Here is a 17,086-nt window from a genome sequence, read left to right as displayed (position 1 = left end):
GATCTTGTTGATGTTGTCCTGATCTTGTTTTTGTTCTGATCTTGTTGTTGTTGTCCTGATCTTGTTGATGTTGTCCTGATCTTGTTGTTCTTATCTTGTTATTGCTGTCCTGATCTTCTTCTTGTTTTCTTTTTGTTGACTCACAGACGTTGACGAGTGCCAGGTGTTTCCAGGTGTTTGCATCAATGGTAAATGTGTGAACACTCAAGGCTCCTTCTTCTGTCAGTGCCCCCCTGGGATGACCGTAGACATCAGTGGAAGGACGTGCATCGGTGAGTCTTGTGCTTTAACTAATGACACTGACGATTAATCTTTTTGCGTGTGGAGTGTGTAAACAGTGTGTTGTGGCCCTGCAGACCTGCGGACAGAGCACTGCTACCTGACCCATGATGATGAGCGCTGTGGTTTGGCCATATCGGGGAAGCACCGCGTGGATGCCTGCTGCTGCTCCGTCGGAGTCGCCTGGGGCCCCGAATGTGACGAATGTCCAGAAAAGGGGACTTCAGAGTTTGCTCAGCTTTGTCCTCGGGGCCCCGGATTCTCACACAGAGGAGACTTCATCAACGGCAGACCCTTCCTCAAAGGTACAGTGCTGTTTGAGACCCGCCATGAGCTGTTTGTGGTCCAAGACCTGACTGTCTGTTTCTGCAGACATTAATGAATGCAGGATGATCAACACGCTCTGCTCGAACGGGAGGTGCAGAAACACCATCGGCAGCTTCCGCTGTCGCTGCGATAACGGTTACGCGCTGGACTCTGACGAGAGAAACTGTACAGGTGAGTTTTACTGGTGGTCGTCAGGTAAAACTAAACTGTAATTAGAGACAAAGGTAGAGATGCTGAGATGGTTTGGACATGTCCAAAGAAGGGACGGTGGACATATATATTGGACAAGGGGTGTTGAATGTGGAGCTGCCAGGGAGGAGAGGAGAAAGAGCACAGAGAAGTTTGAACATGATAATCTTTAATAAATCAGACACAAACTTCTACAGAAACACAGATCTGACAGTTATGTGGACAGAATGTCACAACATGCAGCTGACATTAATCCATAAAATACAACTTTGTTTATTTCAATTGCTTCATTTATGAAGCATAAACAGAAGGCCGACCAAAGTGTTGAACTATAAAATAAGCATGTGACGAACAACAGAAAGAAACAAAGATTTTTTTTTGTTTCCTCTTGAGACGTAAATCATCTCAAAGCCCCCACAGTCCTGCACTCTGTGGCTGTGCACCTTTAGCAGTCCGACTGACAAAGTGGCAAGCTGGGTGGGTGGAGTTTGCACCAGTGGGACATCAGCTGAATGCTTCGCTCATTTCCAGAAGCTAAACCAGTCAAAACATGTGATCGATGTAAACAACACATAATGTTTGTCTGCCAAGATCCAGAAGTGCTGAATGAAGTGACTGGATCTGATTAACGACTTCTGCTCGTCATCAGTTGTACCCGGGTTGTCGTCCGGCTGACTGAAAAGGAACGCACCCGTTCAATTCAGATGTGTGTAAAATGTACGGCAAAAAGTTCAGTTTTTGATGAAGCATCAGGAAAAAAACTGGAGAAAATTAGATGAACTCAAAAATAATAAATTAAGCAGCATTAAAAATAACAGAATAAACTTTGAAAGAAACTTAAATACTCGTAAATCAGTAGTTGATCTGCTGTTCAGCTCTTCTCAGCCTGATGTGAACCTGATTCTGTTGGACCCGTGAGAGCCAGTTCCCTTCAGTTGGTTTAGTTACAGAAGACAGTACAGTCTGGATGATTTCCTGTCTCCTGCTCAGTGAAGGAGACCTGCTGTGAGTCAAGTGAAATGTTTCTGCTGAAGGAGCCATTTTGTCTCCTTTTCTGGCTTCTTCTCAAACCTTTAGTGCTGTCCTGCTCTGTCTGCACTGCACTGAACTTTACTCTCCTGTTTTTAATAATTTCTGCATCTTAAATTATTATTCATCTGTTTTACTTTTTTACCGTCCCCTGCAGACATTGATGAGTGCCGGATTTCCCCGGACCTGTGTGGACAGGGCCGGTGTGTCAACACGCCCGGAGACTTTGAGTGCGAGTGCTTCGACGGCTACGAGAGCGGCTTCATGATGATGAAGAACTGCATGGGTGAGTAAAACCCCTCATCTGGACCCACTAAATATGCAGAACCCAGATCAGCTGTGGTTCAGTCATATGCATACTTGATGTGTTCAGCCCCTCCCTGATGCGCCTCGTTAAAGAGTCCATATCTGAGAGCCCATCCAGACTTTAATGATTTCCAGCTACAGGGAGGGTCCGCCTCATGGTCCCAGTTCTGGATCCAAAGCCTGCTGTCATAAACCCCTGATGAGGGGCTGAGACAGGCTGCTGAGGTGGATGATGTCATCTGATATTAGCAGCCCGTGTTCTTTTCTTCATGCATGAGGAGCAATGATCAGAAAAGTCCCGGTGTGGACCGTCCAAATGTCCTCACAAAGAAGATGATTTTAAAGATCATAGTGAGAACGTTGGCTCTGATTCTGCAGACTTCATGTAAAAATGTTCAGCTCATTCAGGGGATGGCTGCCAACACTCTTGAGTTTTTATAAATGTTATACTCTTTAAAATATTTTACTTTATTTACAAGTTTTTTTCTTACAAAATCACATGGCGATGTCCTCAGTTTGTTCAAAAACAGATTTATTTAAAATCCACTGCAGCTGCAGGCTCTGTTTTTGTCTTCCCATGCTACGGTTAGCTTTCAGCTACCATTTTGTTGCTTTTAGCTTTTAGTTAATGCTTTTCTACTTTTAGCTTCACCAACTCAGTTTCAGCTTCTTCAGAATGACAGTAATTGCTGTTTGTCTAGTTTTTATTTCTTTTTTTGTGTCCAGAACTTTCAGTGAACCCAGTCAGCTGATCTGAACCATCTCTGTGTGCAGCCATGAGCTGTGACAAATTGTTTTCTGTTTGGGTAAAACAGCCTCATTCATCAGTAACGTTCTCATCAGAGCTAAGTTGTGACACAGAGCTTCTGTGAATGAACTAAAATGAGAGATACTGTACTCAGTGCATTAGAGGATAGAAACAGGTACTTCCTGTCTGTCGGGGTCACACACTTTCTGAAACTAGTTAGAAACTAGTGAGCTGCTGAGAGGAGAGGTGTTTGCTGATGAAAACTTAACCTGCGACCTCCAACCCTGTAACTTGCGACCTGTGTCAACTGACCTGCAATACTTGACCTGTGACCCCTGACATGCAACCAGCGGCCTCTGACCTGCGACTCCCTGACGTGTGACCTCTGACCAGCAACCTGTTATACCTGACCTGCAACCACGGACTTGTGACCAATGACCTGCAACCTCTGACCTATGACCCTGATCTACAACAACCGACCTGAGACCATGGACCTGCGACACGACCTCTGATGACATGTGACCTCTGATCTTCGTCCTCTGACCTGCGACCTCTAACCTGTGACCTCTGACCTGCGATCCCTTACATGTGATTGCTGGACTGCAACCTGTGGCCTCTGACCTGCAACATGTGACCCCTGACCTGTGACCCCTGACATTTGACCTTTAACCTGCTATCCCTAACTTGTGACCCTTGACCTGCGACCTCTGACCAGCAACCTGTGACACCTGACCTGCGACCCCCTGACATGTGACTTCTGACCAGCAACCTGTGATACCTGACCTGCGACCGATGACCTGCGATCCCTGATCCACGACCCCTACCTTGCGACCCCTGACCTTAGACCATGGACCTGTGACTCCTGACCTGTGATCTCTGACCTTTGTCCCATGACCTGCAACCTCTAAACCTGTGACCTTTGACCTTGTCCCTGACCTGCGACCTCTGACCTGTGTCTGTCTCTCTCACTGTCAGACATCGACGAGTGTGAGAGGAACCCCCTGCTGTGCCGTGGAGGTGAATGTGTGAACACTGAGGGCAGCTTCCAGTGCGTCTGCCCCGACGGACACGAGATCGCTGCCGACGGCTCGGCCTGCCTCGGTGAGAAACCTGATTTGGTCTTCTGATCTAACCCCTCCCTGATGGATGTCTCCAGGTAGAACTGTTCGTCTCTCATAGAGAGATGTGGCTCCAAACGTTCAACGGATGTTGATCCACTTCTTACTTTAGAATTCATTCAATGAATCGTGTGATATTTTGCTAACAGACAACCACACTTGCATGGAGACAGATGTAATTCCATGAACTTGTTCTTTAAAGTTTGTATTTTTTTATTCTTTCTTGATGTCCTAATAGAAGTGAGTCTTGTTCCCAGCACTGACGTCTTCCTCCTGCAGCGTTTGAGACAGATTCAGATTTCCTGAAGGTTTGTTTGTTTTCTGTGCACAAAAATCTGATGTTTGTGTTGTTCCCTCCAGATATAAACGAGTGTGAGTTGAGCAACAGGCTATGCAGAAACAGTCAGTGTGTGAACATGATCGGCCGGTACCAGTGTGTCTGCAACACGGGCTACAAATCCACCCAAGACCGGCAGGGCTGTGTCGGTACGTTCTGAACTTGGCTCAGACGGTTCTCCTCTCAGATTTCTTTGTTGACTCTTGCTCCGTCTCATTTCTCGGCTGCTCAGACATTGACGAGTGTACGATCGAGAACGGTGGCTGTGAGACTTTCTGCACCAACTCAGAGGGCAGCTACGAGTGCAGCTGCCGCGCCGGCTACGCTCTGATGCCGGACCTCAGGACCTGCACCGGTGAGTCTCAGCACGGCTGTCTGCCTCCTACTGGACTCCTTAGACTCAGCTTTGGTTCTGTGACAACTCCAGGTCCGGTCATCCTTCCACTGCTGTTTATTTAACCTTTACTCAACCAGGCAGGACGGACTACAAACTACTGTGACCTGGCAAACAGGAGGGGAAAGAAGACGAGAACTTAAAAACAAACATGTAAACAAAAACATTTACAAGGACAAACATCAAGTGAGACGAAAGCTAACCAAGCAGCGTCTGTCTTGAAAGAAGTCAACCATAAGAATAATTTTGCAGCAGCAGGCTGAAAGTTCAACACATTTTAGAAGGAACCATTTCGTACCCAGCTGGTAGAAAACGTCAGGCGCTGGGTATGAAGTGAGACTCGACAAACTCATTTTAGATTTTCGCTGCAGCTCATGGCACTGATTCATCCAAACACAGCACAAAGTTCTGTTTTTCACTATGTGTTAAACTCAAGGGCCGGGGGCCAAATGTGGACCTCGTTGACGTCTCATCTGGCCCCAAGATGTTATTTTAAATGTAAAATACTTTTATCACTGTAAGTTTTTCAGTAATATTTGAATATGATGTCAAAAGTACAACAGAGAACGTCAAATGAGACCAATCAAACTCTTGTTGAGGAACCTGCAACCAAGAAAAGATGTCTGGTATCTAACTTGAGTTAATGTAGATTCTGAAACCGGCCCTTATAGTTTGAAAACGGTTTTAATTGTGGCCCCCTTTTAAGTGGGTTTGACACCCCTGCTCTAACCCGATCACTGGAACATTTGAACCAGTAGCTTTGATCAATAATTAAAGGTGATTATTGTTGCTCTTTTGAGTTTTGTCCTGGATCGCATTGTGTGAAACAAAACGTGCACATTATAAACAAAATCAGACTTTTCTCGTCCAACAGGAAGTTAGTCTTTTTTAAACCATCATGTCTCAGTGTAGAAACATGAAAACAAACCTGTGAACTAAAAGACTTTTAAAGCTCCGACTTGGAGTTTTTACACACAGACCGCCTTAGTGGTCAGGGAGTGATAGATGCAGTCTGGGATTGCCATGGTAACCACAATGCAGTGTTTCCCTTAGATAACTTATGGTGGGGCGCTCATCTTGTCTGATTTTTGTCAGTGGGGGGCCGGACAGAGACAAGTCCAGAGCTGCACACTGTTTGCACTGACAGTTTTACAGTTTTGGAGCAGGTCGGGGGGGGGGGGGGGGGGGGCGTGTTCAGCGTGAGGGTTCATGACTGCCTTTAGCTTTTTAGCTAGTGCACCTGTATTACGAGCATCTAGCTTAGCATTATGTCAGTGCCGACAGGTGGTTGGGGGGTTGCGGTTCGGTAGACGGGGTGGGGCACCCCGCCTGTATAATAGTAGGGGAAACACTGCACTGAGGCTTTAACATTTCTGTTATTAAACACCAGACCGTCAGCCACGTTCCCGCGGATGCTGTGAAATTCTCTTTGACCCGTTTCCCCATGGTTCTGCTTCAGCTTCCTGGTTACACGCCTCTCTCTCTCTGGTCCTTCCTCAGATATCGATGAATGTGAGGAGTCGCCCGAGGTGTGCGACGGGGGACAGTGCACCAACACTCCGGGGGCGTTCCAGTGTCTGTGCTTCGACGGCTTCATGTCCTCGGAGGACATGAAGACCTGCCTGGGTAACAGCGCACACATTTGTCCTGATTGGACCCAGCAGGCTGAGTTCTCTGAGACGATGTGCTGATCCTCTGGGGATCTGGGGGATCCAGAGTGAGTCACGAGCGCGAGGCGTGGTGGCTCGGCGCCTCTCGGAGCAGCGGCTTGTTGCTGCTGCTGGTTTAAAACGCCGTGAACATTGTGTTATTGTGGCTGAACACGGAGGAATGTGTGACATTTAGACGCCTGGTTCCACTAAGACTAAACAAAAAGCTGATGTCAGAAGGCCCAAACGGGTTCTGCTGCAACTGAGGAAACTCATTTTATAGCCTCGCTAAAGAACAGGATGTGATTTTTATTTGTGACTCAGCTGCAGAAAGAATCAACAAAAGATTTATTAATTCCCATGAAGCTTTTTATTATTGAAGTTCTGCTGGTTTCCTTGTTTCCTGCTCGGCGCAGATGTGGACGAGTGCGAGCTGAACCCAAACATCTGTCTGAGCGGGAACTGTGAGAACACCAAGGGCTCCTTCATCTGTCACTGTGACCTGGGATATTCTGTCCGCAAGGGCAGCACCGGCTGCACAGGTGAGTCCGGCGGCCTCATGGACGCCTGCAAAAGTCTGGAATTTGGTTTTAGTGTTTTCCAGGTCCGGATAAATCAAAACCGAGCGCGGAGAAACGTGGAGAAACATCAGCGTTTACATTTTTCTAAAAGAATGAACTCTGAGCTGAAACAAGTCGAGCATTTCTCATGTTTTTGTAAATAAAAGATAAATTCACTTTTAAATAATTCACCACTTCAAGCCTTGACTTTAATGTTCAACCAAATGCAGCCAACGCATGGCCCGCGGGCCAGAAATGGTTCTCAGATGAACTCCATCAGTTCCCTGATGTCATTAAATCAGTGGTTCTGAACCGTTTGAGCAGCTAAACAAGCCAAATGGGTCCGGGGTTCTGGTTCTTCCTCTGCCCAACACACCAACTACAAGTTTAAGATAACTTCAGTGAAAGCTCACAGCACCTTTTGTTGTTAGCTGCTCAAGCAGAAACTCCATTGGTGCTGCTTAGTGTTCATTGGATCAGGGGAGTCCAGTCCTGGTCCTGGAGGACGACTGCCCTGCAGGTTTTAGGTGTTCCTCTGCTCCAACACACCTGATCTAAATCAACGGGTGACCAACAGACTTCTGCCGAACATGAAGAGGAGATTCAGCTACTGAATCAGGTGCTGGAGCAGGAAACGGGTAAAACCTGCAGGAGAGTGGCCCTCCAGGACCAGGTCTGGACACCCCTGCATTAGACCATTGACCAACCATAGACCAGTCCAGTCCAGTCTCCACAGGAGGTCTGGAAATATGATTATCTTATTTAGGGTTTGGTGCCCAGATTAAAGCATGACTGGAGTCTCTGGTTTGTATATTTACTAGAAACAAACATTGCTTTAGAGTACTCTGAGTACTATCAGGGGTTCCTGTACCCAGAACCGTGGCCCTGCAGGAAACCTGGACAGGACACCCAGACAGGTTAGGACCAAATGAAGCCAACTTTGTGCTGGTGAAACTGGAGGTGACTGAGTCTAAATCTAAATCCGATGACTCAAAACTGAGAGAAAACGAGAGTTCTGGTGTTTGGAACCAAGTGAGCAGCGAGTCCAGTGGAGGGGGTTTTAAAACCCACGGCCCGTCGCTGTGTGCACGGCTTGTCAAACTGCAATCTGGGCCGTGCACGGCAGTTTCAAACTGTAATCTGGGCCGTGCACGTTGTTTTTTGTTTCTTCTTCTTGTCTCCAATACGTCAGCGTAGGTTTCCAACAGTGTTAGTCCGGAGAGATGTGAGCATGAAAAGGTGTTTCCCAGTTTTCTCGTGCTGAGTGCGCTCCTCCTTCTCCTCCTCCTCCTCCTCCTCCTCCTCCAACTGCTTCTGTCTGAGCTGACGACCAACACGCATGTTGACGTGCATGTGCACATGCACTGGCAGCAGCAGTGAGGTCACCACCTTACATCACTTGAACCTTTTGTTGGTTCCTGTGTTCCTCCTTCATTAAAAATTACGTTACTCTTGGAACGGTCCTGCAGCACGTAATCACCTGATCTGGTTCCAGAGCACAGAAATACTGAGTAAGAATACTGGTCCTGGTCCCTGTCAGAGTCCTGTTGGTTCGGACTCATCCTGGATGGACCTGGTCTGACTGACAGCTGGGCTGTTTGGAGGACTTCTCCAGGATTTTATCTAAAGTAAAAACTCTTCTGTCCTCATTCAAAGGTCCTCACAGTTCTTTCTTGTATTGGGTCAGCTGCTGTTGGTTCTGATCACTAGTTTTGAATTGAAACCAGAACCTGTGACCCAACAGAACCTCCGTCAGCAGCAGAAACCTCAGTGGTTCTCTGTAGGACTTCATCAGCCTCTCTCACGGTTCTGGAGGAGTTCTGGTCCACTCTTCTTTCCATCACTGAGGGTTCTGCTCAGCTCTCTGAAGGTCCACCACAGCGTCTCAGTCAGGAGGGGCTGGACTCTGACTGGTTCGTCGCAGCACGTCAGTTCTCTTTTATCTGACTCGTTCTGTTGTAGATCTGCTGCTGTGTTTGGGCTCATGGTCCACACTTGACTTGTTGGACAGTTGGACCCCCGTTGGACTCCAGAACCGTTGGTAGTTTTTCAGCCGAGTCGTGTTGTCTCAGGAAACAGATCTATAACTCATCTGGAACGTTCACAGATGTATAATTTCCTGCTCTTCCTTTTATTTGTTTAATTTCTTCTGTCAGAAATGATCCCAGTTAACCCTGTTTCTTTGTGCTGCGGTCTCTTTGCTTTTCCGTGTGTTTGCTGTGCTCCCTGTCATCAAAGGCGTGGGGGTGGGGGGAGATGTCATTAATTCTGCCTGTAATCCAGGCAGATTGGTGTGCTGCCTCCCTCATATTACCTCGTCGTCAGACGCAGCGTAAATATACCGGAGGCTCAGTCAGGAAGGCTGTAAAGCAGCAGCTCTAATCTGTCATTGACACGATTACCGCCCTCACAAATGAGAGGCGTGCGCCCGATTGGCTGTGAAATCCTCACATCTTGACTCAGTTCATGGCTCCTTTGATGTGCAGGAACACGCCACAAACACGCAGCCACGCTGACACAGCTGCAGCACCAGCTCGGCACACGTTGACATTCAGAAAGTTGTTTTGGCTCCGCTCGGAGCCTGGTACCTGGTACTTGGTAGATTGTTGTGCACTCTTCATGTTGGACCTGCCTGAGGAACATTCAGAACTTCAGTAATTGTTCCCGGCATTTTTCCACACATATTTATTACAATCCAGGGCCACAACCAGAAGCTTAGAGTTCTGCTTCCTGAAGCTGGACCCCCCTGTGGGTCCTGAAACACCAAGTGGTCTACATAGATTAAAGTAACTTTAAATCTTCCAAGAAATGGCAATACGTTATTTTTTGTTAAATGTCTTATGAGTTCCATTTGCAGCATTCGGGTTCAGAGTCTCAGACTTTTATTTTGAAAGCTGAGGAGTTTGGGAACAAATGGGTCAAAAAAGATACAAACGATGTTAGTGATGAGATCTGGATCAGGCTGCAGGTTCAGTGTGAAACAGGAACAGGACTGGAACATCTCTGAGAGCAGAATGCAAATAGTGGGTGGGTCTGTGTGTGTGTCCCCCCCCCCCCAAAAAAAAAAAAGAAACAAGTGGATGCAATTTCCTGCATTTTGGTATATTTTAACGGGTTGTTAAACACCTATGTTTACTTACATTTATAAATACTCTGCTTCTGTCAAGCCCCCCCCCCCCCCCCCCCCTTACTTGATGGTTCTGAGCCCGACTCCTCCGTCTGTCGCGGCTGCCTGTGGGCTCCTGACCACGTATGACTGCCTGGTTAGCTCGGCACTCACCCCCACCACTCCTTTAGGGGTGGAAATTTTTTAAGGGTAGAAGCAGAAATGCTGCTTGAAGTGGTATGTAATGAAGTCGTAAGTAGCTGTTGTGTTTAAAATGAGTGTTTATGTAATTATTTTCTGTTTACTTATCCAATATAAGTTTTATTCTTTCAAGGCAGTCATATTTGTTCATAACTTTATTATTAGTAAGTCTGAGAGTTACTGGATCCAAGTAAACAGTTACTGGAACACACCCTATCAAAATAAGAGAGTTCTCGGATCCTGTTCCGGCAGGATCCGGCTCAGATTAAGCCCTGCTGCTGAGTAACCAGAAACCTGCGCTAGTCTTTAAACGAACTAACTTGGTATCAGTGATACCAAGAACCCAGAGAGACCGACACAAATCACGAGACCACCAGAGCCCAGTCTGCTTCCCTCTAATGTTCATGTTCTTTTTTCAGATATCAACGAGTGTGAGATCGGAGCCCACAACTGCGACAGGCACGCGGCGTGCACCAACACGGCCGGCAGCTTCAAGTGCAGCTGCGCTCCGGGGTGGATCGGCAACGGCATAAAATGTTCAGGTAAACAAGCGCACGGTGTCTCTGCCTGGCAGTGCTCCTAAAAAATAAACAATTAAAGTTGTGAGTTTTAAAAGAATAGGTCAAATAAAACCGTAAAACTCCAAAATGTATGTGGCATGTCTGACACCGTACCTGTCTTAAAATTATCTTCGTCTTATAGAATCTAAACGGGCTTTGAGGATCAGATGTTTAAGTGTGTCCAAAGGTTGTTTTGTCCATTTGTCTCTCAGATCTGGACGAGTGCTCCAACGGGACTCACATGTGCAGCAACAACGCCGACTGTCTCAACACCATGGGCTCGTACCGCTGCGCCTGCAAGGACGGCTTCTCTGGAGACGGCTTCTACTGCTCAGGTGGCACACACTGCAGCAGCACTTTTTAAAAGACCATGTGATGGACGTGTTTGACGGAGGTGTGGTCCAAATGTCCCCGCAGACAGCGACGAGTGTGCAGACAATGGAAACCTGTGTGGAAATGGACACTGTCTGAATCTGCCCGGAGGCTTCCGCTGCGAGTGTGACATGGGCTTCATCAGCTCTGTTGATGGGAAGGCCTGCGAAGGTGAGACTGTCCCCTGAGACTGACCTCTGACACTGTCCTCTGAGACTGTCCTCTGACACTGTCCTCTGAGATTGTCCTCTGACACTGTCCCCTGAGACTGTCCTCTGACACTGTCTCCAGAGACTGTCCTCTGAGACTGCCCTCTGACACTGTCCTCTGAGACTGTCCTCTGAGACTGTCCCCTGAGACTGACCTCTGAGATTGTCCCCTGAGACTGTCCTCTTACACTGTCCTCTGAGACTTTCCTCTGACATTGTCCTCTGACACTGTCCTCTGAGACTGTCTTCTGACACTGTCCTCTGAGACTGTCCTCTCAACCGTCCTTTGAGACTGACTGTCCTCTGAGACTGTCCTCTGAACCTCAGACCACATCTTCGGTTCTTCTTCAGCTCTGACAGAAACTCTGCCATGTTTTTTGGCTCGATGACATCTTGTCCTGTAGCAGACAAACTTCCGTCTCTTTGTCTCACCTGCTTTCGTTTGTCCTCATGATATTGAAGTGGACTTGTCTCTGACCTCTGTCTCCTCTGTGTCTCTCAGACATAGACGAGTGTACCTTTACGGGCATCTGTGTAAACGGAAGATGCCAGAACATCCCGGGTCTTTTCAGGTGTCAGTGTAACCGAGGTTACGAACTGGACCAGACCGGAGGAAACTGCACAGGTGAGAGCCACCGCTTCTGCTGTCTTTACTGGTTCTGCTGTCTTTAATGGTTCTGCTGTCTTTAATGGTTCTGCTGTCTTTAATGGTTCTGCTGTTTGAGTTTGAAGGAAGAACCTTAAAGAGACATGAGAACAATGGAAGCTACAAAATAAAACAACTTTTCTGACAAATTGGAGTCTTTGTGCTGTAGAAGCTGAAACTGAGCTGGTAGAGCTAAAGGAGTTAAACACTCACAGCAAACACTCAGCAGAAAGCTAAAAGTAGCTAAATGCTAGCTAAGACTAAGAGTATCAAAAGGTTAGCTAAAAGTAGCAAAAAGCAAGCTGAAAGTTAAACATATTAAAAGGTTAACTAAAAGCTAAAAGTAACAGAGCCATAGATAAAAACTAGAAGTAGCGAAAAACTAGCTAAAAGGCACAAAAAGCAAACTAGAAGCAAAATGTATCAAAATGCTAGCTAAAAGCCAAACGTACCAAAAGGTTAACTAAAATCTAAAAGTAGCAAAATGCTAGTTAAAGATGAAAGTAACAAGACAAGCTAAAAGTAGCAAAAATCTAAGCATGTTAACTAGAAGCTAAAAATAGCAGAACTGTAGATACAAATTTAAAGTAGTGAAGGGTAGCTAAAAGCTAAGAGTATCAAAAGGATACCTAGAAACTTGAGTAACAAGGTTACAGAAAAGCTAAAAGTAGCAAAATGCTAGCTGAAGGTAAAAACAGCACAAAGTACCTTGTAGCAAAATGCTAGCTAGAAGTCAAAAGTAACAAATATCTAACTAAAAGCTGTCAGTAGCTAAATGCTAGCTAAAACTAGAAAAGGGCTTACTAAAATCTGAAAGTCAAAGCTTGGAAGCTAGGAGCTAAAAGTATCAGAACCGTAAAAAAAAAAATAAATAAAAAAAATAAAAAATTAAGCAAATGAAGGCTACCTAAAAGTTAAAAGTTAAAATGTGAATGTTCCTGTAAAGCGCCCTGAGACAACTTTGTTGTGATTTGGTGCTATATAAAAAAACTGAATTGAACTGAATTGAAATTGAATTAAAAGAGTAGAGAGTATACAGCGTATATAAATAATAAAAACCAAGAGCCAGAGCAGCCATCTCCAGAAAGAGCCGAAGGTTTGATAAACAGTTAAAATAACACGAAATGTGCAGAAGAGTTCAGACGATGAAGATGAAAATCCTCTCGTCTCCTCCCAGACATCAACGAATGTGCCGACCCGACCTTCTGTATTAACGGATTTTGTGTGAACGCCCCCGGGAGCTACAACTGCAACTGCCCCCCGGACTTCCAGCTGAACCCCACTGGGGTGGGCTGCGTCGGTGAGACTCCACACAGTTCCCTGCAGACGGGTGGTGGTGGGAGGTAGCTTGGAGTGAACCTATATGTATGTGTGTGTGCGTGTGTGTGTACCCCCCCAGACACTCGCTCTGGAAGCTGCTACCGGGATGTCCGTGCACGAGGAGATGCGTCAGAGAACTTGGACTGCTCCAATGAGATCGGTGTTGGAGTCTCCAAGGCGTCCTGCTGCTGCTCTAAGGGCCAAGGCTGGGGGGCGCCGTGTGAATCCTGCCCCCCCGTCAACTCAAGTGAGTCAGCTCCACCTCAGGTACAGATGGACTCTGATGGTTCCATCCATTGGATGAAAAGATGCAGAAGGACATTCAGTCTGATTTTATTTTATTTGTTAAAAGTTTGAATACTAAAGTCACAAAAGTGTCCCTCCATGTTTTGAGTGAAAGGTACCGTCGTCTTTAAACTGACTCAGGTCTAATGTTCTGGGTTTCCTTCCACAGTGTCTCACAACAATTTATTGGACTTTAGTCCAGTTCATCCTGACAGAACTGGTCTGAGTCAGCGTTGTTGTCTTTTCACACATTTCCTGTGGCTGAGGTCAATTCTTTGTGATGTTTATACTTGTCTGAACAGAAGAACCTTTAGACATCTAGAATTTGGCCCCAAGGATGGACCAGGTGTGGAGGCCCATGGTATTTTTGCTTCTTTGCAAGGCATCATGGGAAAATGAAAAGAAATCAGACGAGTGTTTGAGATGTGCCTCTGATTAACTCTGACCATCTAAAGCTCTCTGCATCTCCATCTGAAGCGGTGAAATCAGCTCTCATTGATGTAGTTACGTGACAAAAAATGCATCATTTTATTCTCAGAATAGCTCCGCCCCTTCCTGACACAAGGCCTGCGCAGAACATTTTCTCCCAGGCTTGCACTCCAAGTATCGTGTGATTGGTCAGAAGTTTGTGGGCGTGTTCGTCAATCAACATTCATCTAATGTCCAAAATGTCCTGGATGGAGATTGTGCACACATCGTCCATGGAGGAGTCTGTCTGCTGAAAAGCGTGACACTTTCTTCATGACAGATTTGTGGCCAAACGGTGGCTGCAGGGACAGAAAGGAGACTCTGACAGGAAGAAACCTGCGATGATGTATACTGCAGGGGGCGGGGCTTCCCAGGAGCACTGCGCCGTGTCTCGTGGACGATGAAAAGTGTGAAAACGAACGTCCAGCGACCATGTGACCACGATCCATCTGTTCGGCTTCGGATGGAGTATGCTGGGCTCTTAACCAATAAGAAGCTTCCATAGCCACGACATCATCACTCGGGCTCAGTGTATGTAAACTTGTGACCATGCAGAAAGTAAATACAGTAACTCCCTCTCTCTCATTATTCAGGCTCTTATGATGGACAGAAATCGTTTAGTGACTCCTAGCTGACCTGAAACAGGAGATGTTTTGTTCTGTGTGTATTAATGGGCTGTATGTAAACATGTGGTTTTAGCTATAGAAGTATGAGAGTAGTAAACTCTCCTGTGGATGAAGTGAAGGGAACAGGAAGTAGTTTGTTCTTGTGTAACTGATGAAAGGAACAGCACCAACCTGATCAGCTGTGAATCAGCAGTTAGATGCCAACAAACAGCCACATCCTGTTGTCGTGCGACGGACGTTTGCTGTAATTGATGCTGGTAAAGAGGAGCCGGTTTCATCCAACCAGCTCCAGATGCTGCAGAGCGGGGCAGACACTGACGCATGCTTTTCAGTTGGAGGAAATGCCTTCTGCTGCAGCAGAAACTGGAAGTCACGACTTCAGCTCTATGGACTAACTGATTAGATAAAACGTCTTCTTAACCAGTCTCTGCAAATCCTGCAAACAAACTTTACTGACATTGTTGGTTCCAGTCTACAAACACTGAAGCACAACTATCAGCTCGTTACGCCTCCGCGTCCATCACATGATGGAGAAACGTTTCAGGAGGGATTGGCGACTAAAGGGTGGCAGCAAAGGTCAACCAGCTATTTATGATCTGGAGACAGAGACATGGACAAAAAGACAGGAGACAACTGGAAGTGGCAGAAATGAAGATGTTGAGGTTCTCCTTAGGAGTGACAAGGATGGATAAGATTAGGAATGAGATCTTCAGAGGTACAGCACAGGTTGAACAACTGGGAGATGAAGTTAGAGAGGTCAGACTGAGATGGTTTGGACATGTCCAGAGGAGGGACAGTGGTTTGGTCATGTCCAGAGGAGGGACAGTGGTTTGGTCATGTCCAGAGGAGGGACAGTGGTTTGGTCATGTCCAGAGGAGGGACAGTGGTTTGGACATGTCCAGAGGAGGGACAGTGGGTATATTGGTAGAAGGATGTTAGAAATGCAGCTGCCAGGAAAAAGACAAAGAGGAGATGGATGCAGTTAGAGAGGACATGGAGGTAGTTGGAGTGAGGACAGAGGACAGAGTGAGGTGGAGGAGGACTCACTGCAGAGCCCCCTGAAGAGGGAACAGCTGAACGTAGAAGATTTGTCCATCTTCAATACAGTTTTTTTTTTCCATTTCCTCTGTTGCTGTGTGAAAACCCAAACAAAGATCAAATCCAAACGTGTCTCGATCAGAAATAATCAGCTCTGATTTTTGTTTTCAGAGTGTCAGATGGTGAAAAAAAAATGTTTTCCCATAAACATCAATGATATCCTGCTGAACTGAGTGTTCATGTTTGGATGTCATCAGAACAGAACAGTTTAAACGGGTCACAGGAAGTTTTACTGACAGAGGAATTGACAGATTAAAACCCTTCAGGTTAGAGTTGATCACCTCACCCTGACTGACTTTGAGTTGATGTTTGCAAACAAACTTCTTACTCTCACATAAATAATAATAATAATAATATTAATAATAATAATAAAGAAATTAAACTTCAAACTTCAGTCTTTCTGTCTCCGTCTCCTCAGAGTGTCTCTGCTGCAGGACTGATGGTGTCCTCTCAGAGGTCAGAGGTCACAGCCAAGTCTCCTCAAACTCTGTTTCGTTTTAGTTTAAATATTCTCCAAACAGGAAGTGAAAATCCTGTAGAACCACCAGACACAGCCTGTGGTACCATCAGAACCTCCTGCTTCTCAGCAGACACCATTTGTCTGAAGCTTACTTTTGAGTCTGCAGTCTCCCTCTCATTAATTAGGCAGTCAGGGAGTGACAGACAGGGGTGTGGTTACCATAGTGATTGTAATGAGCCTGTGGCATCAGCTTTAACATTTGGTTCTGCTCTTCTGCAGTTTATACGTTAACACGTCAGCCATTTTGTCCTCTTATATTCATATAAAGTTGTGTCGGAGACAGGTTCTGGTTCTGGTTCTAGTTCTGGTTTTGATTAATGTCCTGTGTTGCAGCTGACTACAAGACTTTGTGTCCTGGGGGAGAAGGCTTCAGACCCAACCCAATAACAGTCATCTTGGAAGGTTCGACAGGCACAAACACACAAACACAACAAACACACACAGAAACACAAATACACACAACACAATCAATACAGGTACACCATACTCTGTGACCTGCAACAGTGCAACACCGCTCCCTACGGTCATACGGTGGTCACATAATATGACGTCACTACGGATACTCAACGTTACATTTTTAACCTCGCTAGATGTCCTAGCAATCGATGTGTAGATTACTCGAGTACTCTGTTAATGCCCTAATGTAAACACAGACACACAGTGTGATGTAAACACAGACACACACAGTGTGATGGAACACAGACACACACACAGTGTGATGTAAACACAGACACACACA

At 46.1% G+C, this 17,086-nt stretch overlaps 1 protein-coding gene across 1 annotated transcript in view; it reads left to right on the top strand.

Moving 5' to 3' along the window:
- The window catches only part of fbn1 (fibrillin 1), an 86,112-nt gene that overhangs the window by 41,518 nt on the left and 27,508 nt on the right, over positions 1–17,086 (top strand). The window contains exons 24-39 of the mRNA XM_037697109.1: positions 147–272; positions 357–584; positions 652–777; positions 1,982–2,110; positions 3,854–3,979; positions 4,357–4,482; positions 4,566–4,688; positions 6,228–6,353; positions 6,793–6,918; positions 10,663–10,785; positions 11,016–11,138; positions 11,221–11,346; positions 11,887–12,009; positions 13,208–13,330; positions 13,430–13,597; positions 16,681–16,749. Coding sequence (XP_037553037.1) covers positions 147–272; positions 357–584; positions 652–777; positions 1,982–2,110; positions 3,854–3,979; positions 4,357–4,482; positions 4,566–4,688; positions 6,228–6,353; positions 6,793–6,918; positions 10,663–10,785; positions 11,016–11,138; positions 11,221–11,346; positions 11,887–12,009; positions 13,208–13,330; positions 13,430–13,597; positions 16,681–16,749 — 2,091 coding nt within the window. The remainder of the gene's footprint in view (positions 1–146; positions 273–356; positions 585–651; positions 778–1,981; positions 2,111–3,853; positions 3,980–4,356; positions 4,483–4,565; positions 4,689–6,227; positions 6,354–6,792; positions 6,919–10,662; positions 10,786–11,015; positions 11,139–11,220; positions 11,347–11,886; positions 12,010–13,207; positions 13,331–13,429; positions 13,598–16,680; positions 16,750–17,086) is intronic.

Source organism: Nematolebias whitei, chromosome 2 (assembly GCF_014905685.2).
Source record: "Nematolebias whitei isolate Nwh7 chromosome 2, NemWhi1, whole genome shotgun sequence".
NCBI classification, from domain to species: Eukaryota; Metazoa; Chordata; class Actinopteri; order Cyprinodontiformes; family Rivulidae; genus Nematolebias; species Nematolebias whitei.
This window is presented reverse-complemented; position numbering and strand designations above follow the sequence as displayed.